The sequence below is a fragment of the Idiotropiscis lumnitzeri genome, chromosome 21, assembly GCF_059441095.1.
Source record: "Idiotropiscis lumnitzeri isolate Australia: NSW breed Sydney's pygmy pipehorse chromosome 21, RoL_Ilum_1.0, whole genome shotgun sequence".
Classification (NCBI taxonomy): domain Eukaryota; kingdom Metazoa; phylum Chordata; class Actinopteri; order Syngnathiformes; family Syngnathidae; genus Idiotropiscis; species Idiotropiscis lumnitzeri.
In genome coordinates this window covers 9,820,222-9,833,079 of record NC_142411.1, presented here as the reverse complement: position 1 = coordinate 9,833,079, position 12,858 = coordinate 9,820,222, and the positions used below count along the sequence as shown (strand labels likewise).

The 12,858-nt window shown below is 42.7% G+C and overlaps 1 protein-coding gene across 4 annotated transcripts in view; it reads right to left on the bottom strand.

Annotated features, from left to right (window-relative positions):
• Window positions 1-12,858, bottom strand: part of ryr3 (ryanodine receptor 3) — a 66,195-nt gene that overhangs the window by 34,359 nt on the left and 18,978 nt on the right. For all 4 annotated transcript variants that reach the window (XM_088285506.1, XM_088285508.1, XM_088285507.1 and 1 more), the window contains exons 10-30: window positions 12,450-12,606; window positions 11,179-11,343; window positions 9,975-10,096; window positions 9,669-9,849; window positions 9,111-9,246; window positions 6,948-7,043; window positions 6,740-6,858; window positions 6,165-6,298; window positions 5,744-5,985; window positions 4,282-4,474; window positions 3,831-4,047; window positions 3,532-3,636; window positions 3,338-3,441; window positions 2,953-3,036; window positions 2,188-2,347; window positions 1,954-2,098; window positions 1,656-1,861; window positions 1,412-1,586; window positions 546-754; window positions 231-394; window positions 29-77 (exon numbers count right to left, since the gene is read on the bottom strand). In XM_088285506.1, the coding sequence (XP_088141632.1) occupies window positions 29-77; window positions 231-394; window positions 546-754; window positions 1,412-1,586; window positions 1,656-1,861; window positions 1,954-2,098; window positions 2,188-2,347; window positions 2,953-3,036; window positions 3,338-3,441; window positions 3,532-3,636; window positions 3,831-4,047; window positions 4,282-4,474; window positions 5,744-5,985; window positions 6,165-6,298; window positions 6,740-6,858; window positions 6,948-7,043; window positions 9,111-9,246; window positions 9,669-9,849; window positions 9,975-10,096; window positions 11,179-11,343; window positions 12,450-12,606 (3,163 nt within the window). The remainder of the gene's footprint in view (window positions 1-28; window positions 78-230; window positions 395-545; window positions 755-1,411; window positions 1,587-1,655; window positions 1,862-1,953; window positions 2,099-2,187; window positions 2,348-2,952; window positions 3,037-3,337; window positions 3,442-3,531; window positions 3,637-3,830; window positions 4,048-4,281; window positions 4,475-5,743; window positions 5,986-6,164; window positions 6,299-6,739; window positions 6,859-6,947; window positions 7,044-9,110; window positions 9,247-9,668; window positions 9,850-9,974; window positions 10,097-11,178; window positions 11,344-12,449; window positions 12,607-12,858) is intronic.

Sequence of the window (12,858 nt, the reverse complement as noted above, 5' to 3'; positions counted from 1 at the left end):
GTTTAAAAAAATTAATTAAATAAATTACAGTCGTGATGCTCCCGTAGTCTGTCGCCGCATATTCTTTTGGAGGATGGCTGCAAAGGACAAATTATTAAGGCCAGCGGTGAAAATCAGCACCAATTAAAATGAAGTGATCACATCTATCATTCCCATGAGAAAAAGAATGGTTACTTCAAGATAGAAAAAAAAATCCAATTTGCATTTTAAATCCAGCAAAGATGTCTGACCTGAGTTTAAACGATTCGTCAAGTAGCATGTCCGCAGAGAAGAACTCCACCGGCATGCTCAATCGGCAGTAGATCATTTCGTTGTTGCTGTTCTGGGTGCCGAACGTTTTGTGGGTGACCTTAAGGCAGGGAGGGCTGTCCACTGTCCCGTCAATCCTCGTCACCTGAGGACAGCCCAAATCGAGAGAATGCATACTTTGTAGGTCATCTTTATACTTTTGGCGATTATCAAATACTGAATTCGCTCAGCCCTCGTAAATCAACGACTAAATGTAATAATCCACCATTTTAATCGAGTATTGTTTCATAACTTACCTCAATATCCCTGTGATCCTGTGGCACGTTGACAAAAGTGGGCAGGCGTTTGCTAAACCACATGGTGATTTCTCGATTCATGTTGACAGCGAAGGGCTCGAAGCCTTCCTGAAGGCCACACATGGTGTAGTATTTGAAAGTGCTGGCATCCTTCCCAAGGTTCATGCGTCCGATCTGAGACATGCCAACGCTGCACACTGGGATAAAACCTAGCGGAGCGAGGGAGAGGGGGAGCGATTGTTTACCAGCTGGTCTAAAAGATGCACGCATTTGAACAATTTGTGACCCTCCCTTGAAAAACATTATGGAAATGAAGTTGTTACTATGAGTGTCACTCTTTTGTTCTAACAAGTCTAAAAGTTAACCTTTCTTGATGTGGAATGAAATAAGATGTGAATACAGCATTCACAGAACTTAAAGGGGACATTAACCCAAAAATAATCTTTGCCATAAAATGTTCGATGTGCTTTCACACTTCTTTTTGTTTGTTTGTGGAATATGAGCTAAGATATCGCAGGCGGCCATTTTGTTTACTTAGTCGACTGAAAATGACATCAGAGTTGCTCGGGTAACGACCAATCATGGATCAACTGTTTTCTGAAGCTGAGCCATGATTGGTCATTATCTGAGCCCTGAGCAGTTGTGATGTCATTTTCAGTCGACAGAAGGGACAAAATGGCCGCCGGCTGAGATGGCTTAAAAACAGGTGGAATTTGTTGTTTAAATCACATTCTGCACACACAATATTAATCACAATGCCATGTTTCAACTTGTGAAAGTATATAAAACATATACTTGCACAAAAAAAAAAAAAACCTGGGGGTTGACTTCCCTTTTACGTTCATTAAAAAGTGTGGCGCCCTTACCATCTTCTGTCTCAAAGTCAGTGAAGCAAAGCTCTGAACCTTTGTTGGTGATCAGGAGCTCCCCATTCAAGGTAAAAATTATTGATTTGTCCTCCATGTTGATCATGCATCCCACTACGTCTCCTTTTTTCCACGGATGCCCAAAGTAACGGCTGCCAGCATGTAGGCGCCGGGCCTTGAGAAAAGAAAGAAAGTCCAGTGTTTTGTTTTCACTGATGTTGAGACTGTGCGATATGTGGTTTACCCTGCATCCATCAAAGACGAAGGCCTGGTCGTCTGTTCCCAGCTCCACATCAGGCCTGCAGCCCGGCCTTGCCCAGCCAACCCTCATATCGCCTCCGCTCAGGGCGTCAAACTCAAAGTACCACTTTCCCGTTTTCACCGCGTACGTTTGCTCCACGCGGAAGAATCGCAGCGTTTCAATACTTTGATTGTCCGTCACGTGGACAGCTGGGAGAAGTCATTCAAAAAAGCATCATGGGTACCGCTACATCAAAAATATGTGCATTGACTTATTAATTTTTGCTCTCTGAGTTTCTTACCCTCCTGGTCTGGAGGGTTGATGTCATATCCGTAGCCAACCATCGTCCTGATGGCCTCCCTCAGACTGTCTCGATTCGACTTCTTAGTTCGCTCATCAAGTAAAGCATATGGCACCAGGCGAGGATTACGCCTGCTTTTTAAATCCTGGCACAAACAATCAGTAGTATGTTGGCCAGTCATTCACTAGCAAGTGAACTTCAAGCCAGCAGAATGGGCAGAAGACAAATACCTACCTGCTGGATTCCATAAGTCCATCCCTGTTTAATTCTGTCTTTGGCCCACACGTTGTGCGCATTCTCTGCTAGTTTATCAACAAGAACCTCTTGACCTGCAGTCGGCTTCACATCCGAAAGGTCCAGAGGGGCAGGCTTATATCCATTGGACATCATGTAACTAGAAACAAAACAACATTAAAACACTGGACTTTTTTTTTTTTAAACAATGTCGAGGTAGTGGGCAAGATGTTTGTCTCAGAATCTGAACTCATACAGTCCATTTTATACTTTAATCCGGGCCACTAAATATTTACATGATCAAATGTCTTCTCATATTTGTTGCATTAAGCATTTTTTAAATTTACATATACATTCAAATATCTTACTTATTTAATTAAATAACTTGTTAAATCATGATAATTTCAGTAAAGTACTTTATTTCTTTACTTTTAAATGCCTTAAAATCTTCTAATTATATGTGTGTGTTTTTCTTTGCTTTTAAATGTTAAATTCTTAAATTCTTTAATTTGTGCCTTTAAAAGTTGTATTTTTAATTGTGAAGCACTTTGCGTTACCTTGTGTATGAAATGCGCGATATGAATAACGCTGCCTTGATTTAATTACAAATTACTTTTGAAATTGAACATCACTTGTGTAAAATGTTTATTAAAACAACTCTTAACACATTATTTCAAGATTTGTGTATATAGATATGGCGTCTTTTTGAACTCACCCTAATCTACAAAATGAGAATACACCAAAGGCAAAAAATTACCAACTTACTCTTTGGGAAGTTTTATTTTCTTCAGATCGTCCTCTGCATGAATATTGACCTGGGCAACATGACATCCAAGAGCCATGAGGGTCCTGTGAGGAAAATAACATAAGCTCATTATAAAACGATACTCTGCAAATGGTGTCAGATGTGATGATTGACCAGTGGGAAAAGCCGGACAATTTTTACGAGATCACTGAAAGGCGAGGTCACTTTATTGAGTCCAACCAAATACTTTAATGTGAAAGGATCCAGCACTTGGCTCTGATCATCTTTAAGAGCAGCAGTTCCTTTAAGATCAATACTTGAATTCACTCTGCACAAGTGATTACAAGCCTGGCTCACGCAACATTTAATGAGAGTGGCCTTTATGAGTCGAGGAAGGGGCCTTACTTAAGTGTTTCACTGGACATTTGCAGATTGTAGATCCTTTCAGTCTCAGGCAGCTTGGTAAAATCAACAAGGCATGGATGTTGCCTCTTATTGTCATCTCGAACCTAAAAAAAAAAAAAAAAAAAAAAAAAGGGAATATTTAGTGTCGGCCATCTCAAGTACTTTGTCAAAATGACACTATGCAGCAGGTGTACCTTGCCATACGTCCATCCGAGCTCGATTTTGTTCATCCCCCACAATTCGTGAATATTTTCTGCCAGCTTGTCCCGGATGTTGTCCATGTGAGGGGGAAGAACAATCTGCGCATGTAGAAAAGGTATAGATGGTTCAGCACGGTGATAGAAAAATGTTTTGTAGTGATTTTATCTTTTTCCCTACATACATTCCAATTGGGATATTATTTTTGGGCTTTTGTAAATATAGATGGTTAGGCAGTATTTTTCCACAAAGGAAGTAATTTTGCCAGTGCGATTAAATGCATTGAATCCCTCACCTGGCTGGTGTCAACCGGAGTGGGGATGAAGGAGGCCTGGGAGAGAAAGTGGGTCGTTCCCAACAAGTCACGGACGCCTTCGTGATCCCTCTTGTACTCCTTCACAGGCTCCACGTACATCTTCTCCTTTGGCAGCAGCGCCTCATAGCACGGAGAGTAACCAGCGGGTGGCAGGAACTTGAAATCTCCATGCCGTCCACCCAGCAAGAAACGCACCCTGATAAAAGCAAGAGGTGACATAACACTGCGTGATATTATGCAAGCAAATAGGCGACTGCCCTTCACTGTGGGTTTTTGTCTCCGCTAAATGTTGGAGAGTTGCAATTTTCGAGTTCAACTCAACTTTAGAAAGCAGCACGTAACACATGTGCTATTATGTAACAAGGTCCTGATGGGTAGGAAGGCTTTAGGCAGACTTAACCTGCCTTCTTTTGGTTACTTTAAAACATACTTGACACCAGCAGAGAAGCTGATCACGGGGAAGAAGAATCCATCTGTGTTGAAGTCTTCAAACATTCCCTGCACGGGCTGACCGTTGATCCGGAAGGACATGCTGGGGGAACCCAAGTCCAGACAGCAGCTAACCACGTCGTCTGAAGTCAGCAGGTGCTGATTAATAGAGGCCACTGCCCGCGGGATGCGACCTGAACATTAAAAGGTAGACACACACAATAGGAGAGAGATTGCTGGTCAGGAAAATGGGTGATGGGCAGTATATCAAATCTGAAATGCCATTAATCTGCTCCAGCTCTCATAAACTAAATTGCAACTGTATTTTAACAGAGTGGTCCCCAACCTTTTTTCCGCCGCTGACTGGTTCATCAAAAAGTCCCTAACTGGGTGGAGGGGGGAGGCGAGGGTGGGGGTGTTGGGGTGGGGTGCATTTTGTGCAGGGCAGGCTTCATATGTGGTCATACTTATCTTGCTAGCTCGTGGGTTTAATATTAGCGTAACGCGACCGAGAGAATTAGCATCTTGACATAAGTCGAGTGTGCGATGTAACGGAAAGAAGCCAGTCACTTTTCAAATGAAAATATTTTTCAGAATCCAATGATAAATGCACTGGAAGTGCTGCAAGCTTTTTGTGCGGCACGTTCCAAAGTGGACCGCGGACCGAGACAGGGCCGCTGCCCGTTGGTTGGGCACCACTGTTATAACATATAAATAAAAAAGCAAATCCACTGGTTTACTGTTTGACATCAGGAGACTGGAATCAGTCTTGTTGGCGGGTTTAAGTGTCTACTCCATGCTCTTTGCTTGTGTCTTCATTTTGCATTTATGTGTTTGGCTGTCCTTTTTCTGTTCACTTCACCAATGCCCAAATCATCATTTTGTTCGTGTCTTAAAAATTACATTAGGAAATTGTCAGGGTTGAGGAAGGTGAGGACCCAAACGCAAGGAAGCAAGGCAGGGGTAACTTAAAGGGCATTTAATTAACAGAAAACTAAGGCAAACAGGGAACTTGGACAAAACTAGACAACGACAGGAAATTAATGATCGGGACAGGCAACAGGGACAAGCGATAGTGAAAATGACAATGAACCAACAAGAACTGAAAGCAACCAGGGAACTAAATACACACAAATTAACGAGACAACGAGGAGCACCTGGACAAGACATGGAGGGTTGGAAGGACCGGATTGGTTAACACTAGGGCTTGGGTAAACGAGCACAGGTGGACACAATAGACAAGACGAGACAAGACACATGAACAAGGCCAAAACATGAAACCAAATACTAAACCAAAAATAACAAATACAAATCATGACAGGAAATATCGAATTGCAAAAAATCTCTGGTTGCCGAGCACATGAGTAAACCCCTGAAAATACTTGCGTTTGAAAGTTTAGCATGACAATAAATCCTTGCATTTGCCTTGTGTATGATCAGCCAGTGGTAGTGAAGAGGCCCACCTGACCACAGGTGAAGACCGTCAAAGCTGTAAGAGTAGAGATCATCGCCGACGCCGTTGCCTCCCCATCCCTCGCCTCCACCAGGATACGGGGCGTAGCCTTTTGTGTTAGCCCAGCCCACCCTCAGGTGAGTGGATTCGCCCGTTACAAAGTGGTCCACCTGATCGATCACCAGCTCGAAATACCACTTTTTGTATTGGGCTGAACCTTCGGCCACTCCCAAAAAGATGTTTGGCCTCATGCTAGAAGTGAAAACAGATGTAAACGTTTTGTGACATCAATTGTTCTTGTTTGGGATAAAGCACAAAAGTGTGTCCTCTAACCACAGGACAATCAATCATTTTTATTCTAATATGAATTTTGTGGCACATGGCTCTTCTATTGTACGTGTTATGTTTAAGGGAAAGTTTTCATGACGTACCTCTGAACATCATTAACTAGTCGGGTCTGAAGAAGCAGGTCCCTTTTGGGAAGCAGGTTGTCACATATCAGATTTTGATTGGCTCTCACAGCCACTCCGTTACAAACGCAAAGGGAACACAAGACGTCCAGAATCTGACAGAGAAAGACAATTTGCAGCATAAAGAATCAGCATAAATGAACTTTCCAAAATAATTCAATGAGATTGTTAATATATATATATAGATTTTTTTGCATTGGGTGAAGATTCTTGTCCTCAAAGTGAAGGTTACACTGCTGCACTTTAGATGGGATGAAAAGAGTTCAGATAAAAACAACACGGGTGCAGTTAATCCTTATTCAACCGTCCTTGAACTATTGCATTTGACTTGTTCGATAAAGTAACACATAAATTGTTTCTCTGGCTAAATTGTCTTTGCACTGGCTTCGGTTTTGTTATTGTCGCTAGACGGTGAGCGAAAGCTGAGGGAATTAAAGGCTCCGTTGTGGGATTTACTGTCACATTTTGTGGGGTGCGCTTGCATCCCTAATAAACTTGGGGCGGGGCAGGGCAAATAGGATGCAGTCGTTTGACACCTTGTGGTTGCGTCCGTGTTTGTACAGCAAGGAGATGATGGATTTGATGTGTCCCCTCTGGATGATGTTTAAAGCCTCTGGACTTTCAATCAAGACGCAGTGTAGAACTTCCAGGATGCCTAAAAAGAAAAGAAATGCGGACACAATTATATATGTGAGTCTATTTCATTGCTAATCCTAAAAGCAGAAAAAAAAAAAGCTTTTATACCTGATGATGACTCGAGTCTTTCCAATTTGCTGACCAGCCAGTCCAAGTTCCGAGAAAACTGTGTGCAGTTGTTTCTGTTTCCACGAATTAGTGAAGCTGAACAACACACGCACAAAAAAGTTTTTTGTTTTATATATTTATTTATTTATTTATTTTAGAACGCTGTCAGCAAAATTAGGAATGATGTGTTTGAATGTACAGAAGAATGTTTTGACTTTTAATGCATAATTGTAATTTGTAGTTGAGTAGAACTGCATACTAAGAAGTATTTGGAATGCATTTCCCCTTATTGAAGTACAAAAGTCGGTGAAAAAAATAAATTAAACTAAGACATTCAGAGTCAGGCGGCACGGTGGCCGACTGGTTAGCACGATGACTTCTCAGTGCAGAGGTCGTGGGTTTGATCCCGGCTCTGGCCTTCCTGTGTGGCGTTTGCATGTTCCCCCCCCTGCCTGCGTGGGTTTCCTCCGGGTACTCCGGTTTCCTCCCACATTCCAAAAACATGCATGGCAGGCCGATTGAACACTGTAAATTGCCCCTAGGTATGAGTGTGAGCACGAATGGTTGTTCGTCTATGTGTGCCCTGCGATAAGCTGTCAACCAGTTCAGGGTGTACCCCGCCTACTGCCTGAAGATAGGTGGGATAGGGTCCAGCAACCCCCCTGCAACCCTAGTGAGGAGAAGCGATACAGAAAATGGATGGATGGACATTGAGAGTCCCGCAGGCTGCCAGTTGCCCATTCGCAATTTAGACTCTTCAAAATTGCATGTTTTGTGAAGAAAAGAAGGAGGAAGAGCTGCAACAACCGGAGAAAACTCAGGAAGAACATTAAAAGTCCACTCAGGAAGGCCCGAGCCATGTTTAAAACCCTGAAAATCAGGACTGTGAAGGAAACGTGCTACCCACTACTGAAACTCACATTGCAGCAAGCGCCTTTCTTCAACCACTTTCTCGTAAAAATAAATAAATAAATAAATAAATAAATAAATAAATAAAATCTTCAGCAAAGGAGAATGCATTACCCAAGTTTATTGGTTCCTCACAAACCTGATTTCTCAACATTACCATTCAAAGGCTTTGCACTGATAATTTCCGCTAAACTGTTTACCAGCACTTGGGGAGGAATTTGGAATGTTTAATTGTTGCACAGCAGTGCAAGGATTGAATGTGTATAATGTGTGATTGAAATTCAGAGCGAGCATCAGAACGAGTGGCCTCTGAGGTTACAGACAATGCCCAGACTGGTGATGACTTGAGAATTCGCTGAAAAGGCGCGAGACATCCCACCAATACTTTAACATCCTGACAAGACATTAACATTCCGCAAGATCACCCATGCCAAAACAACAATTGACTAAAGAATCTATTTGTTCCTTTCTCGTACTTAGTCTTAATCTTAAACTCGAGAGCAGGGGTCCTCAATCCTGTTCCTCGAGGGCTACTGTCCTGGCTGTTTTTGATCTCTCCCTGCTGCAACACACCTGATTCAAATGATCAGGATCGTGATCTAGCTTGCTGATTATCGGGTCATTTGAATCAGGTGTGTTGCAGCAGAGATGGAAAACAGGCAGGACAAAAGTCATTTTAATTAATAAATCTCGAAACACACAAAATGAGAATATCTCCTCACAATAATCCTGCCGGTACTATATTTGTGTGCAGGTGCAAGACAGTGAGGCTGCGGTGATGAATGCAAAGGCAGTCAAGGAGAACTGAGGGTGGGAAGCTGTTGATGACAGCAAAACAAATGAGCTCAGACAGAGTTGTCCAAAGAAGGGTTACACGGTTAGCATTCATGACTCATTACAGACCCCACGAGAGGAAGCTAATGTCAGCACGTGTGATGGCTGGCATTTTGGCAGCGACTGTTAATTTGCTTCAACATGCAGCATAAGGATGATGAGGATATTTAGTGCACTTAGAGAGGATGGTGACCTAAATACAGACATTCTGTCCAGGAAGGGAGGACAAAGAGGTGAAACAAGCAGAGAGTGGAACGGGCAAGATAAAAATAAAAAAAAGAAAAAAAAAGAAAAGTGAGCGTGTGAAAAGTTAAAAGGAAAGGATGGAGGAGCAACGCGCCGGAGGAGGATGAATTATGCATGTCTAGCCAGGGTCGACAGCTGATGATGCCGAGAGATCCATCACTCGGGTCCACTTACCGAGGAGCTCATAGAGGAGGTTGAGGATGTCCTTCCATGCTGCCCCCGCCTCTTCCCCAGCCTTCTCCCCAAAGTGGGCGGCGCTGTTGTACAGGTTCATCCGGTCGATGCATTTTGACAGGAGGGCCAGCATGCCCTGGGAACAAAAGCATGACCGGAACTATGACAAAGCCATAATTAGATTCATGACAATCATTCATGATTTTTTTTGGGGTGGGCGTCAAATTAGTCTTTGTACTTGAGCCGCCCCCCCAAAAAAAACATTGTGGATTTAGGAATAAGGGGCATCATTGTGTGCTGTTGGAAATTATGGACAGACTTTATACACTTAATGGATACTTAGTTGTACATCCCTTAGTAGGAAGTACAAATAAATATCGCAGTGGTGTTATAGAACTACACTGCAGAATATTGAGTCCCATTACTCTGAAGGCCGCTTGAAAGGTGTCGCTAAAATTCTGACCCATGAGTGCCCCTGCAATCCCAGCCGACCGAGAGACATCAATGTTGCATGACACGTCGCATAATGAAGTCGAGCTCCACCGGGTCCTCGTTCACCTCCTCTTTGAAGAGGTCTTGACGTTTGATGAGCGAACGCAGCAGACATTGCTTCTCTTCGTGTTCCAGCTCCGAGTCGGGCTGCTTGAAGTACTCGATCAGGTCATTGAGCGTCTGTAGCACCTCCTCCACGTAGCCGGCCACCTCCATGGACTCGCCCGCGGCGGTGCTGTCCAAAGCCCTTGAGAAAAAGTTGAAGTGTACAGAAGAAAGTGTACAACTTTGGTGTCTTTTGACATGAGTGTCAACATCTTGGAATCTACGATAGGTGCTCAAACATCCAGAAAAGCTCTTCATTAATCTTACTTGATGAAGTTGGTGAAGAGGAACGTTGTATTGCGGATGTTGCGAGCAGCTTGAGACTCTTCATGCTGACAGCGCTGAAGAGTCAAGCCGTCATCCATGTGACCCTCAGAATGCAGGCAGGCCTAGTTTAGCAAATAAAGTGTTTAGAATCCAAACGCTGGTGCAAAACTTCAACTCCCAACATTATTTTTATGTGACCATGTAAATAATTCTACTTCATGTTCTTTGCTGTTATAAATACAATGCTCAATTAAATGGGAGGCGGGTCTGGACTGATGGCAGGTGAGTTAAGTACTCTGACTCTTTTACGCTGTTTTCACGCGTGGAGAATGCATACTGAATATCAATGGCACTTGTCGGATGTATGTTTTCACAAATCACCAAATGGAATCCAGACGCTTTTGCATACCATAGTAAGTATACTGTAAATGCGTACAATTAGCACACTATAATATTTGCAGTTGTCAGGCCTTTGTGGAGGTATGCATTCTCTGGATGCACATGTTTATGGGTGGGGCTCTAACTTGACGCTGTAATCAAACACTAGAATCAAAAAGAGGGGTAGGGTGATGTGAATTGACCGTAGTATCCCAAATCCCTCACACCCTACCATGTTGGTGCTTTGGAATGCCTCCAAGGCTCCAGGGACCACCGGGCACCAGCTCGGGATATGTTTGATGTCCTGGGCGGGTGCCCAGTGATGACCGGCATTGCTCGTGTCACGCTAACGAATGTCGAACACTGTTGAGCCTTTTCTAACATTTTAACCAAGCTGCTTGTTAGCGGCCAGTGTGCTGCAATGTGAATATAATTTGGGCTATACGGTTACTCATTAGGTTGACCGGGTGTGATGTTTCAATGTGCATATCTGCATTAAGAGCTGGGAGCATTCAGAATGCGATGGCGAAGACAGATGCCAGATGTAATGTCAGCGTACTACCCGTGTAGTTATGCGACACTGAGCAAAATTGACTGCAGAACTGCTAACATTGAACATATACCTACAAACTATCTAATATAACTTTAAGTAGTATAGCCAAAATTTCACCATCTTAAATTTACTCAAATTACAAGAAAACAAGTTAGCCACTCTGTATTCATTATATTAATACACAACTCTATGATATTGACCAAGAGTCAGTGTAAAAAGAAGTTAACTGCAGTAATAAGGGAGGAACAACAAAACAATGAATTCATAGCTTACCCTTCGTTTCACGGGTCCAAGACGAGATGATTTGGCATCAGGCGCTTGATAGGACAGCCACAGTCCAGTTGCCACATGCATGATGAAGCAGACAGAATCACCATATTTGATCTCTGGCACGCCCATGCCGTCAATGTCTCTCTTTGGGCCCGACTCGCCTTTTTCCTGTTTTAATATGAAAGCAATGTGAAAATAGGACAATTGCAGTACAGCTGTGGGAAATTGGATTTGGTCTCAGGGTAAGATCTAAAAGGGCAACCTTCTGTTAGAATAACTGCATAGACCCTTGAGCAAGGACGGACAGAGGATGGGAAAAGCCGAGTCAAGAAATAACAATCCCAAAATCCACTCAATCTTGTTAACGTTCATGCCTATCGACCAATTGCTTTCTAATGTGAATTTTAATTTAGATAAGCAGCGGGATTTGTCCTCCTGACCCACTCATGGTAAAAGGCCGTAAATCAGCCAATTACCATTTGACAAGTTTAAGTGTTGTCTGCTCAGCAGTTGTGAAAAGACCCAAGAAAAAAAATTGAAGATCACAGACGTTTTTTAATGAAGTCAGTGGAAGCTATTTAGATTCACCCTGTCAGGAGAAAGATATGGCATGGATATTTCTTTCCAAGCAATGGTTCTAAAATTCCAGACAAGAAAACAAATGGGGCGATGTAAAAAATAAATTGCGGTAATTTATTTATTTATTTATTTATTTTATTTTTTTGCGAACACAATGGCTTTGCCACAAGTGTGGTACCCTCAAAGGTACCACTTTTGTAACGTCAACATTTTACTTTCTACAGCTTGGCAACATACCTGTAACTTTTTGGTTCTGGAAATGGTGCAAACGTTTATGTTAGAGTCCAATAATTAGCCCTAGAGGGAACATGAGTTATAAAAACAAAGTGGGACTCTCACTGCACCCCTATTCTATTTCTGTCACGGGGGAAAAATAAACCTGGAATCAAGCTTAAAACAATCTATCTGCAGCCTTTATACATTGCTTCTTATATTCCAGACATCGCATTTGCTAATGTAATCCGTGATTATGAACGTTTATTTTGTCCATTCTGGCTTTCATTTTGGAAACTCAAATTTCAATTTCATTTTAAGGCTCATTTAAAGTCACAATAGGCGTCAACGGTCCTCAACAGTGAAAACAGTTCAGTTCACTTCACAGATTTTAATAGAAATGATTTTCTTATATACTTTACAAGCAGTTTTATTCCAAAAGTTGCAATGAGTACAAATGTCGTAGATGGCTTAACACTGACCTTTGACGGTCTGAAGCAGAAGGAGGTGGCCGTGGTGTCGGACCTCTCTCTGTCCAGCAGGACCAGTCCACGGTCCTCAGTCAGTGCCAAGTAATGGCCGGTGGAGAGGTGGCGTAGTCGGAAGGCCTGACCCCAGCGAATGTGGCTTCCGCTCCAGCTGAAACCAGAACATATCACAAACCTTTATGTTTTTTTACTTCAATATTACACCAGTAGCTTACGCTACCTCCTATTGTGGCTTTGCAGCATGCTTATTAGGATCGCACTTGGATTTACAAATGAATAGGCGAAACAGAGTCCTTCGGAGGAGTCATAACTGGTAGTGACAGCTCAGAAGAAATGGAGGCAAAGTCTGTATCTATTTATAGGACAGGGCTCATTGACATATCAACTCTGAAGATTTCTGAGA